Source organism: Rhinolophus hipposideros, assembly GCF_964194185.1.
Source record: "Rhinolophus hipposideros genome assembly, chromosome: 20".
Lineage (NCBI taxonomy): Eukaryota > Metazoa > Chordata > Mammalia > Chiroptera > Rhinolophidae > Rhinolophus > Rhinolophus hipposideros.
Window position 1 is genome coordinate 34,605,048 of NC_138066.1, and position 12,775 is coordinate 34,617,822.

The 12,775-nt window shown below is 37.3% G+C and overlaps 1 protein-coding gene across 1 annotated transcript in view; it reads right to left on the bottom strand.

The window, feature by feature from the left end:
• FBXL20 (F-box and leucine rich repeat protein 20) overlaps positions 1-11,586 on the bottom strand; it is a gene marked incomplete at its 5' end in the record, with an annotated part of 74,828 nt that extends 63,242 nt beyond the window's left edge. The window contains 2 exon segments of the mRNA XM_081028017.1: positions 11,259-11,336; positions 11,338-11,586. Coding sequence (XP_080884143.1) covers positions 11,259-11,336; positions 11,338-11,586 — 327 coding nt within the window.
• Positions 11,587-12,775: the final 1,189 nt, after the last annotated feature.

Consider the following 12,775-nt stretch of genomic DNA (forward strand, 5'->3'; position numbering starts at 1 on the left):
CATATACAATACTAATAAATACATAATTTACAAAAGAATGTTTAATAAACATTTAATAATGGTTACCTCTGGAGAATGGGAGGATGGAGGAATTATTTTTCACTTGAAACTCACTTTAAGGTGAATAGAATATTATACTTTAACTTTTCTCCAAGAACAAATGCTAAAGCAACAAATTTAACTTAACCTCCACTTCCAGCCACAATTTAGACCATCAGCCTATTCTTATAAGCGTCCTGTTTTTGTAAAATAGAAATGGGCAGAAGACAGGCATATCACTGAAACTAAACTGAGGGACCTGAGGCTACTTTAGGATAGCTGAAGAGGCTGATGCTGTTTCCTTTGGCTAAAATAATGGTTAGCATTTCACAGAGATTACACACCATTTAATCAGCCAGGGTCCACCTTAGCCATAGTCAATAAAAACTAAAAGTTTACTAAACTAGTTCTTGCTTGAGTTTTACTTAGACTTTAATTTAATCATTTCCTTTTTAAAGAGCACCACTGGCATTAAGCATTATGTATCAACTACCTACAGATACTGTTCGGCTGTGTATAGACCTTCCATCTGAATGTGTATCTAGGCCTAATTCCACAGGAGAAAACATTGTTTCCAATGAAGATAATGTGGAGCGTATACAGAGGGTGCCAAATATATATATATATATACACACACACATACACACACACATTTTAAGAAAGGAAAAAACTATTAAAATTACGCTGATGGTCACCACTTTGAGCACCTCTTGTAATTGCAGAAGTCAAACATGACTTGTATTCATCTTCTGTTATCGGTATATATTGAGTATTACAATTTTAACACAGCTTTTTCCTTTCTTAAAATGTGTATACATATACCCGCTGTATATTTTCCCCAGCCTCATGCTGCACTGAATTCTGTGGTTTATTGTTCTTATGTTACTTCATCTCTGAAGTAATACAATACTGGGAATATTGACTAAACCCCAGCCACCTGACATGTAAAGCAAAGAATAAAACTGGATACTGGTAGGTAGTATTATCAAGACTAAAAAGGTAATGTAATGAGTTAACTACACATTTAATTTGAATATATGTTTGATAGTGGTTAGTGGGGTCAGAAATATCTTGGCCATAACTCCAGAACACCTTGTACTTTATGGATGGTATCATTTTTAAAGTAAATTTCACATTACTGAAATTTATCATGTAAATATTCTAGAAGATAATAATATTGTTTCTTGATATTCTTTCTGATATGAAAACCTATTTTGACTCTACTAAATCTTTTATCTAGGAATATCTATGTTTATTCACAAAATACTATATGCTAAATCTTTATTATTTTAATTCGATAGTAATATATCGCTACTTTTCATCTTCAGTAATACATTATGTGAAATTGAGTAAAATGTTGCCCAGACTTTATAAGTCACACCTAAAACCAAAACTTGCAAAATTAGGCTGAATATGAAGCCTTATAAACTTATATTCAAGGTTCTACAAACACAAAACTTTTAATATCTCTCTCTTAGTCTTCCTGAGGAAGAATTATAGTAAAAAAGGTAATCATACCAGTTTTACTCCATATATGGATGGATATACTAACAGCTTTTGGGGTATCTGAAAGAAAATTACTATTTGATATGATTCATACAAAGTACTTGTTCATGGTTGTTTAGGAGAGTTACTTACGTTGGTTAGTAAGTATGGCTAAAAAGCCTAAGTACAGATTCAATTTCCATACTTTGCAGTCCTCACACAATCAACACCTTGCTGAATTCTATGGCCACAAACTCAAGTGTTACTCAATCCTAACCAAACATCTTATAAAATGTCTTCTATAGATCAAAAGAATAATAATGGGTAAATTGTTCAAAACAATCTATTCTCAGTCAGCATACCCTAGAGGCAAGTATAACAGACTTCAAGTCAACTGGATTAAAGTTCCGGATTTTTTACTTAGCTATTTAATGTTGGGGAAATAATAGCCTTTCAGAGCATCTAGTTTCTTATCTATAAAATAGCAGAGAAATATCCAGTACCTACCACACAAGATTTAAGTTCAAATAATAAATGGAAACATACTCTTTAATGTGTAAAACACTGTATCATTACTTGAGATAGTTCAAAATATCTATCCTACTACAAAGGGGGAGCGGATAAAAGGACATATATGAGGGTCAGCATTATATAAGAATCATTCGTAAATTCCTTACCAAGATTTATTTTTTGCCTTAAAAACAAATGGAATCCTAGGAGTATAACTACAAACTATATAATGAATTCCTGGAACTACTGGTGAAAGAGCTACTTTCCTGTTACTCTTTTTCTAACCTTCTTTAATTTCTACTGAAGTCTCTGAGGAATGTCCAGCTTTAGAGAGGAGCAGTTACTCTTATTATCTCTATAATTAGTAGTGCTGTTTCATTTTCCTAAAGATGTATCAGTAGAACCAAAGAAATTACTAATAAAAACCTGTCAATCTTTTCCTTTTTTCTTCCTTTGTAAACATGCAGAGAATGTCACCGAGGATAATTCATACTTGTATTTTAAAAAATAAATCCTTATACTGGACAGTAACGTGCTAATATTTTTTTGAAAGCAGGGTCAATGGATTTTGTTTTCCTTAAAAAGCACTCAATAAAATATAATGCATCTCTTATAAGCAGTATGAGGATCACAGAAAGTGAATGCTTTTCATGAAACTGGTTCTTATCACTCTCCCATTCATCTATCACTACATTTACCAGAACCCACTAAATTATTTTTCTTGTGTATCTTTCTTCCTAACGACACTACAAACTCCCCAAGACAGAGACAATCTTTTGGAGCAGCTTTGCACCTCTAACATCTATCAATATCTGACACACAGTTTGGTGCTAAACAAATTTTGAACAGAACTGAACTCCTACCAATATCATGCCTTGGTTTTCTATTCTGAGATTTTCTGAACCCCAGACAAGATCAGATAAGCTTTGCTGAGCTCTGAGACATATACTTGTTCTTGGGAGCCGTACAGTGTGGTGTGGTGGTTTCATAAGTGAAACTGAATGTGTATGATCACGTAAAACGTATAAATTGTGAAATATACGTTAGGTGCTGTAAATTGGATTCTGCACTTTGTTTCTAGGGCTGAAACATCTAGGATAGGATAGAAACCTGAGAGAAGTGCTGATTTTATGATGTCTAATTTGTGTAAATTACACATTTGTAAAAATTTATGTAAATTATTTCCCACCGAACTCAGGTTGTGACTATGTTACCTTAGTATCCCTTACTCCAGTGTTTAACAGAAATTTACATGACTATCTCTTAAGGAAAACTTCTAGAAAACTTGCAAAACCAGATGTACTCCCATTCAGTGAATGTCAGGGTTTCCAGAGATCAGTATTGTGCAAAAACTTTACTAGTGATTTTGATAGCCATTCAGGTTATTATTTATCTCTACTACGGAATTCAGTTGCCATAAATAAAATTTAGTTTCTTATTCCTCCTTAATAATGTACATTTAACTCAGTATTAAAAAGTAAGCGTTTGGGATTTAATCTTGTTTCTTTTAATTGAGGTATAATTAACATACATCATAAAGTTTAATCTTTAACATTAATCTGGTTTGTATTAAGATAGAGAAATACCGTATTTCCCCGAAAATAAGACCTAGCCGGACCATCAGCTCTAATGCGTCTTTTGGAGCAAAAGTTGCATTAGAGCTGATTGTCCGGCTAGGTCTTATTTTCGGGGAAACACGATGGATATTGGAAATCTTATGATAGAGCTGTAAAGACAGGTAAGCAGTTTTCCCCAGGGTTCAGTGTGAGTTCATAGCAGTGCCAACATTAGGTCCCTTGAGATCTTAATTCTTACATGAAGGACAAACTTTTGTGTCTGAACCAGAGACTGATGAGCTCAGATGAAATTTATGTCACTTAGGGCCTATAATCCACCTTTAGAAGCATTTACTCTAAATATAATAATTCTTTCTTTAAGAACGTGTTGTCCTCAGTAAAACCACATTTTGTTGTTGTTGTATAGATCTAGATTTAGGAAGCTTCTTTTGTATAACTCCAGTCAGCTGTAACCAAGAATACAATATTAAGTCCCTCATCTTCCTGAAGTAATCATTCATGATGTTAGAAAAAAATCCCAGTATTAAATGTTTTACTTTTTCCAAGAATTCCAAAATATATCAGGTTTCTTTCCTACAAATTGGTTGGAAAAATATGTTATGTGATTTTTTTCAACATGAGCTTCTTTACATGAAGAACATGAAAACAATTTTCAGAACTGTAAGGATGCGTTTCGAAAAAGGGTATTAGCAATGCAATGCTCTTCTTAAAAAATAAACGCATCTCTACTTGTCTGTGTTGTCACACCATAGCTTAATTTTCTATAAATTAGAGAGAACAGCCACTTTCTGGGTAATGGTATTGTTTTAAATGTCAACTAACAATTTGGTGCCAGATTCTCATCTTCAGAGACATTTATCCACATTTGCCTAACAATGAATACAATAATGGCTGCAGTATAAACTCCACATTGAAACACTGCTTATTTATTACTGTAAATTATTACTAGATTGATTAAAATTACAGGTGTTCCTGTTTAATAAACCCAGTATGTGAAACTAAATCAAATGAATAAAGAGATAATTACATTCTTTTTCTTTATAACAGAAATTTTCCTTTAAATAGAAAATTCCTTTAAGGCATTTAAAATAATGATTTACAAAAAGTTTACTTAAAAGCATTTCTACTCCACAAAGTAATATAATCATAGTCATTATTTATTGAGCGCTTACTGTGTGGTAGACTCCTCAAAGTAATATAATAATAAGCATCATTTATTGAGCCCTTATTGTATGGTAGACAATTTGCTAAATGCTACACAAACATTACAGAATTTACTCCTCACAATCCAGTGCAATAGCTTTTATACCAATTTTAGATATTGAATATTTGAGGGGATCAAGTATATGGGGACAGACGGAGATCTGACTCTGGGTGGTGAATACACAATGCAATCAATATACAGATGATGTATTATAGAATTGTACACTTGAAACTTGTATCATCTTATAAACAAATGTCATCCCAATAAATTTAATAACATTTTAAAAAATTTGACTCAGAAAGATTAAATAACTTGTCCAAGATCACAGATAGTAAATGGCAAAGCCAGAGTTCAAACTGACCGTAAAGCTAACACTCTTAAATAGGTTCTATATATTTACACACACATATATATATTCCATAAATCCTAAAAAATTGAATCACAGCACACCATAAACTTCAGGATATCACATAACGGTTACATCCATTCCTTACTCCCTTGGTAAAGGTATTCATCTGGACACATATACCACAGTTTTTTCTTCTAGTGTTCATTTCTGTTTTTATCAGAATTCAGGGCAAAAATAAACAGGAATTCAAAGCAGAATATAGGTTAAGATTACAAACACTAACTGTTTTGTCTTTACTAACAGTTGTAAGCAGAGAAATAAAGAACACTGGCACTAAATTGAGTATCTCATCTCTAATCTGCAGCAAATTTTTTTACAAAGAATCATAAAATTTCCATGCTAGAAAGAATGTTAGAGTTGAGACGATGGAGGTCCAGAGAGGTAACTTACTCAAGGTCATACAGATACCAGTACACATATACATACGTGTGTGTATAAAAAAATATATATATACGGGAGTACTAACTTCATAATTCAGAACTGATTTTCCTTTATAAAACCCTTAAGACATAGTCTTAACACTTTCATTCACTCCTTATTCAAATTAATTTCAAAATTAGAACATTAAAATATATAAATGATCTGGTTCAAAAAAATCACCTATTACATTGTTTTGTATACCTGAAACTAATAAAAATAAAAAATAAAAAATGTTAAAAAATTTAAAAAAAGTAAAATGACAAAAAAAAATCGGATGATACATTCTAATAGAGAACTTTGGAAAATCTTGTAGCTAATATAGTTAACATTAAATTGTTAATTTGCAGGGAACTGCAAATCACTTCTTTTTCCTCTCCACACCCACCTCCAAAAAGGAAAAAAAGAAAACAAAGAACAAAACTGGCTCTTTGTTGGTAACTGAAATTAAGAATATATAACAGTGAGTTGGCAATGACCTTCCCTGGGCCTAAACTGTCAACCAAGAGTGACATACGCATAAGAACAGGTACTTACACTCAAAAACCTGCCCTAATCTAGAAATTTTACTGTTTTCTTTTTGCCTGTCCCTTTTACCACATAAATTCCTTCACTCAGCAGACAGTAAAGCAAACTCTCAAAGCACTCAGCACAGTTATACCTATGGCATCTTATTATTGCAAATTATAAGGAAAACTGAGAATGCTTTTCCATTTTTTTACTTTTAAAGGATTATGAAATTATACCTGCCTGCATCTTGCAACTGATCAGAAAATCACATTCACTAACAAATACTGTAATAGTTGGTATGTTTGACTATATAAAATTGGACAGACATTCAATATATTGCCAGCCTTCTTATTTCCATGTTGTTAGGTATGATTTGTCTTTGCACCAAAGTAATGCATAGGATCAACTTACTACTTACTATCACTGTTCTGTTTCCCTTTTTCAGTTTTTACTAGAAATTCCTGGGATCAAGGACAAAAATGACAGAAGACATTGACAATATTTGTTTCACAATTGACTAAATCCTTGTCTACCATGATTTAATAGGTGACTTTAACCTCATAGCAATTTAAGAGACTAAGCAAAAATGGATTAATTACATTTCTACCTAATTACAACTGTCAGATATGAGGTTTATTAAAGCCAACAGAATATTATAAAATCAAACTGGAGAAAATATGATTAGGGAATAGAGTTTACTTACCTATAACTCACATGCCTGCTAAATAGTTATTTGATATGTGCTGAAAATAACTACCTAGCAAAGCCATTCTTTTAACAGAAACAGTCTTCAAAAGCTAATGCAAATTTGTTTTCGGTTTATTACATTTAAATACATATCTCTGTTTTTTAAAGTTATATAATTAAGTAAGATGAAGCACAAATACTATTGCATAGTTCAATACCACCACCTATTGTTAGTTGCTATTGAGTTAACATTTTTTATCAAATGGGTCCAAGTGCATTAGGACATAAAACTGTAAAACCACAGTTGAAAGTATTCATTTTTCTAAGTCAATTTTTGGGTGGGGGTCTGATCTAAGAATTCACTGAGTATGGAAAATCATGTAGGAAAACAGTGTAAAGACAACTAACTATACACAAGTAGCTAAATTTGGTTAGTTTAACGGCATTCTTTCTTCTTCCTCCTTCCCTTGGATTTTCCTGGTGTAACGGAATATTTTATTTTGAACACCTAAAAATACCCTTCCAAAACCCGCAATAGTAGTTAGATTATTTAAAATTTCAATTCAGTTTCCAACCTGTCACCAGTTGGGAAACAGTAATCTAAGGGCTAGGAATGGAATCCTTGGCCTGTAAAAAAAGTGCTTATTAATATGTAAGAAAAATGAGACCAAGATTTGAAAAGAGACAACTCTGGGTATAAAAATAGAAGGATTTTAAAAATTAAGATTAAAAAGCAGCACCAACACTAACAGCTTAAAACTGACAAATGATTTAAAACATAGGAAGACTTTAAAAGTGTGAATACTTCTAACAGAAATACTGATTTAATGAATGAAAATTTTCAATGTAGAAATAGATTGCATCGAAGAATGTAGGACTTAAATATCAATACTTCTTGTAAAGCTAAAAATTTTTAACACTTTAATGAAAAACATAATTTTTAATGCATAATGGTTTATCTTATGTAGACTGTAGAAAAATACAAACATAAAAAAGAAAAATACAAACATGTTGATTATAATGAATGACTACAAGTATCTGATATAATAATATATCGTGCTTCAAAAGGTAAAAAGGACCCATGATTATACAGCAAAGAAATATCAATAACACTATTTAAAAAGGACAGACTGGGCTTAAAAAGCCTAGACCTATAATTTGGATTTTCTATATTAGATTGCTTTCAAACTAATCTCTAGTGTTAAAAGAAAATAATTCCTTAGTTTTACTAGTACTCTATCTCATTGCAAGGCCTTTCATATAGAGTGAAACAGATGACTCTCACCCACTAGAAAAAAATATGTAACATTTTCACCTGCACCAGTTTGGAAAATATGGTTATTTATTATGCAGAGTATTCTTTAGATTCGAAGATAAAACCTTAAGCAGGGAAAGGTCATCACTGCAGCGTTACTAGTACTGTGCAACTCGGCCCACATAACAAAATACTGGAGTGGCTGCTTCAGAGGGAATGGCCAAAGAAATATGGTCCTCTGCTCTTATTCAAAAATTAAATTCATAGGACTCTGGAACAAAGGGAACCTTCATAACACAATCTAACTCCCTTGTTTTGCAAAAGAGGGAAATGACCAAACCAGAGAAATGATCAAAGTTATAGCTAGTTGGTGGCAAAAATCAACTCATATCCAGTTCTCTTAACTCCCAATACACTATCTTCTTTCTGCCATACCACATTTTGATTCTTATTTTGGACAAACTGAATTTATAAAATGAAGCAGGCTGTAATATTATAGATTTATCAGAGCAGCAGAGAGGTATAATGAAAAATAACAAACAATACTTCAAAATACCCAAATTAAAGCTTATGATTTCCTGTGTGAACCTTAACATCTCCAGGGACTGTGTTTCCCTGAAAATAAGACCTAGCTCTAATGCGTCTTTTGGAGCAAACATTAATATAAGACCCGGTATTACATTATATTATATCATACCCAGTATTATATTATATCATATCAGACTATATAAGACTCAGTCTTATATTATAGTAAAGTAAGACCGGGTCTTAGATTAATTTTTGCTACAAAAGATGCATTAGCGCTGATTGTCCGGCAAGGTCTTATTTTTGGGGAAATGGTACTGATTAAACTGTAAAATGGTATCTGAATGCCAGTTAATGTTATCACTATAAATTTTTAAACGTTACAGACTTTTTAATAAACCCAAATAAGATAGAATTTTTCTTCCAATAATACTATATTCTCACAATGTAGTTACTGAGAACACGACAAAGTAGAGAGGTTAAACTGAAAAACATCTTAATTTGGTTTCAAGGTCTAGCCTTCCAGGTGTGCTTACAACCATAAAATTATCAGTTTTTTAAAAAGCAGTCTGAACATTTTAAGATTTATTTTAATTGATGTAAATGTTTTAGATATTAAAAGCCTGCTTTATCTTATCTACATCTTCCATCCACTAAAAGTAAATATTTAAAATGTTTTCAATGAATTAGGAATAAGTTTATTACTTCATAAGAGATCAGTTTATTGTTTTACTACTTGTAAATTAGGTAAGTAAAGTGGTAAATGATTTTAAGAAATACTCAGATAAATGAAACTCATTAACACATAATTTCCAGCCCTTTTCATTTTATTTTGGCGTGGAACACTTCACATCATAATAAGAATAGCTTTTGGTTTATAAACATTTTAACCATGAACACTGTACAAGGAGGGGGTTTTTTTCCTCTCTTATTCTTTTTAATCTCAGACACATGTAGAAAGCTTTAACTGCCAGTTATATATCAATCAAAGCAAATAGATATGCTTAATAAAGCAATACATTTTCTTATTTTAGTACTACTACAGATAAACTACAAATTAAAATAATATAAGATAAATTATAAAAACCTGACATAACTATTCAATTTTAAAGCACATACTACAAAAGAATTCTTTCTGACAATTACACAACCTGAATAGCAAAGTGATAAATGCTATTTCCCCACTCAAATCTTCAGTATTTCAGTGCTTTTAAGATTCCTGTTAACTGCTAAATGTCTGTTCAGTAATGTTAATGACAGTCCCAACTTTTGCAGTAGTACTGAATATGACAACACCAAAATTAAGCTTATTGGATCTTTCCATATTAGGGCAACATAAAGTTCTATTAAACACCAAATCTTATCTACTATACTTTCTTCCCATGATTAAGTTAAAATGAAAACTCTAAGGAGACAATTCCTTAATTATTTTCTCCACTCCTCTCGCTGCAACAGTAATATCGTAGCTCTGAATATAAACTTCCCTCATACACTTCCTACCTGGATATTTGTGGATAAATGATTTTTCCCATAAGCATAAAAAGAAATCAAGGAATAGACTAAACTGAAAACCTTTAAGTAACAATTTCACCCTCTGCACCTAGTTGGCAAGTTTTCTTAAAGTTTTGTCCCACCGTCTTACAATTTCATCCTTCAAATGGAAATGAGGAAAAACACCAAGTGAGATGTACACTGAGCTGTGAGTGATCCCAGGTCAGCCTGATTCTCTGCCAGAGAAGGCCAGGTAACATTTACTCTACTTGTTGAAGAAGTTTCTTTCTCCCTCTTAATCCCCTTGATAAGCCTTCTTGTATATTACCATACCACCGCAATTCATCTGTAGTTACAATACTTCACTTCCCAAAGAAATCACTTCCAAAGACGTTTTCAGACATTTCCTTATTTCCTCATCCATTTTCCAACTCCATGACTATAAACCTTTCTCGCCAGAGGAGGAAAAGTTCTTTGAGACAAACAGACTTGAATGGATTTTCTGAAGTCTCAGACCTTCGTCCCAATCTCAAAGCCTGTACACTCTAAGAGTTCGCAGAAACAATGAGCTACAAAAGTACAGACTAAACGGGAAAGAGGAGGAAGTAGCAGAACAATACCCCAACCAAACACAGCACCGAGAAGCCGTGGTCGTCTCTCCATCCCAGCCTACCACCCGCCTTCCCCAGTATAACCAAGGTCTCTCAAACTCGAACAAATGGTCCCCTGGCCCATAATTTCCCCCTCGCTTCACGAAAAAGGTGGCAGAGAGAAAAGCAGCAAGTTCCGGTCGATCGGAGCTGTGATGCTTTTTCTGCCGGGTGAAGGAAGGGAGGCAAGCCAAGGGTTGTGTAAAGAATGGAAAGCTGAGTGATACTGGGGGGAGGGGGGAATTAGGGCGCCAGAGCTAATCCCCTGCCAGAGCCCGCGGGTGGAAGAGGCAGGAGGCGACTAGGCGGTAGGACCAGGAAGCTGTACTGGGCTTTCGGGTCCCGAGGAAGGGGAAACAAGTCTGGCAGCCCAAGCGGTCGGTGGGTGACGGCGCTAGGCAAGGGAGGTGGCTCCATGCAGAGCGAATGGCGGGGGGATGGAGGGCACGAGAGCGGGAATCGCCTTCCTCACGCCTCCCTAGCCCCCCCAAGCTCACACCTCAAACCTGCTCTTGGTCACTCCGTTCACGTCCCTCCTCATGGGGCCGGCGGGTGCGGCCGGGGCCGGGCGCTGCGGGCGAGCGGAGTGCAAAGACGAGAGGCCCCGGGCAGGCCGGAGAGTTACCGGACCTGGAGGAGGCAGGGAAGCGGCGGGCAGTGGCCGTCGGGGGGGGAGGGGAGACCTCTCGACTCCGACTGGGCCTCCTCCACCTCCCGCGGCGCGGGCGGCAGCGACGACTGCTCGTCGCTAGCTCTTCTCTCTCCTCAGCCTCAACTTCAACCCAAAACAAAAACACTCCCCACCTGCCAGCAACGCCGCTCCTCATTGGGCAGAGCCGCCCGGGCCTCGGAACGGCGTGGGGAGGGGGGAGGAGGAGCGCACGGCGGCGGCGGCGCGGGACCACCCCTCCCCCCACTGCTGGGCTCAGCCGGCGACGGTCCGCCCGAGAGCAGCCGGAGAGTGGCCGCGGCGCGAGCCCGCTCTCGTCTCTCAGGCAGGCAAGCCCACCGCGAGCAGGAGAGGCAGGGAAGTGCCTATGTGTCTGTGTGTATTTGTGGATGGGAGGGGCTGTGGGGCGGGTGCGAGTGCGCGCGTGCTCGCGGACCTGGGAGAGAGAGGAAAGCAGGACAACTGCACGCAGCACCGGAGCCCCGGTTTCCCCTCCGCGGGCGTGTAACACGCACCAACCCACCAAGCACTTGAGCATGCTGTCTATTCCTCCCAGCCCAAGTCTTGTCACTTCTTCCCCCGGTAGCTTGTGCTGCCACTCACGTCCTTACCAGCCACCCAACTCCCTTCCCCTATCACTCACTGTCGCCTTGAACCCAAAGTGCAGCAGGCGGTCCCTGCTCGGAGCCATTTTCCTTCTCTCTCTGGATGTCTCTAGATTGGGGTAGTGCTGCTGTTCCTGCCGCCGCCACCGCCGCCGCCACCGCTGTTGCTGCTCCCGCCGCCGCCGCCTCCCCCGCCCCCGTGGATTGCATTACCGGGTGATGCAGGGAGGCTTGTGGGGCTGCTGCGGTGCTTGGGTCTCCCTGTGCATGGATCAGGAGGGCAGGGGGGGGGGTAACTGTGCTGTCCTCTGCTCCCGGAATATTCAGCGAGGCCGTACCTCGCCCCTTGGGGTCAGGGGGTGCAGTGTTAGAGCTGGGCGACTGTTCCTTTAGCTGGGGGAGGGGCGTGCTTTGGTGGAAGTGGGGGCGGGCGAAGTTGAAGGGCCTTTGGCTTCCCCCGCCCTCCGCCGCCCGACCGCCGCTGGCGCCCAATGGGCGCTAGCGCCTGCCCTTCCTCCAATCAGAGTTCTGGTTGGTGAGAACCTGATCTTGACGCCACTTTGGCGGGAGAAATAAGCGTGTCTGGACGAGTAGGCGGGGGCGCTTGCCTAGAGGAAACGACGACAATCATCTGACTCCTTGGCTCTTACAGAAGCTAGCTTGCGTCATCATATTATTATACTTGAGCAACTCCAGCCCTCAAGGCCTCAAAGTTTATGATCGAATTTCCATGAATTAAGG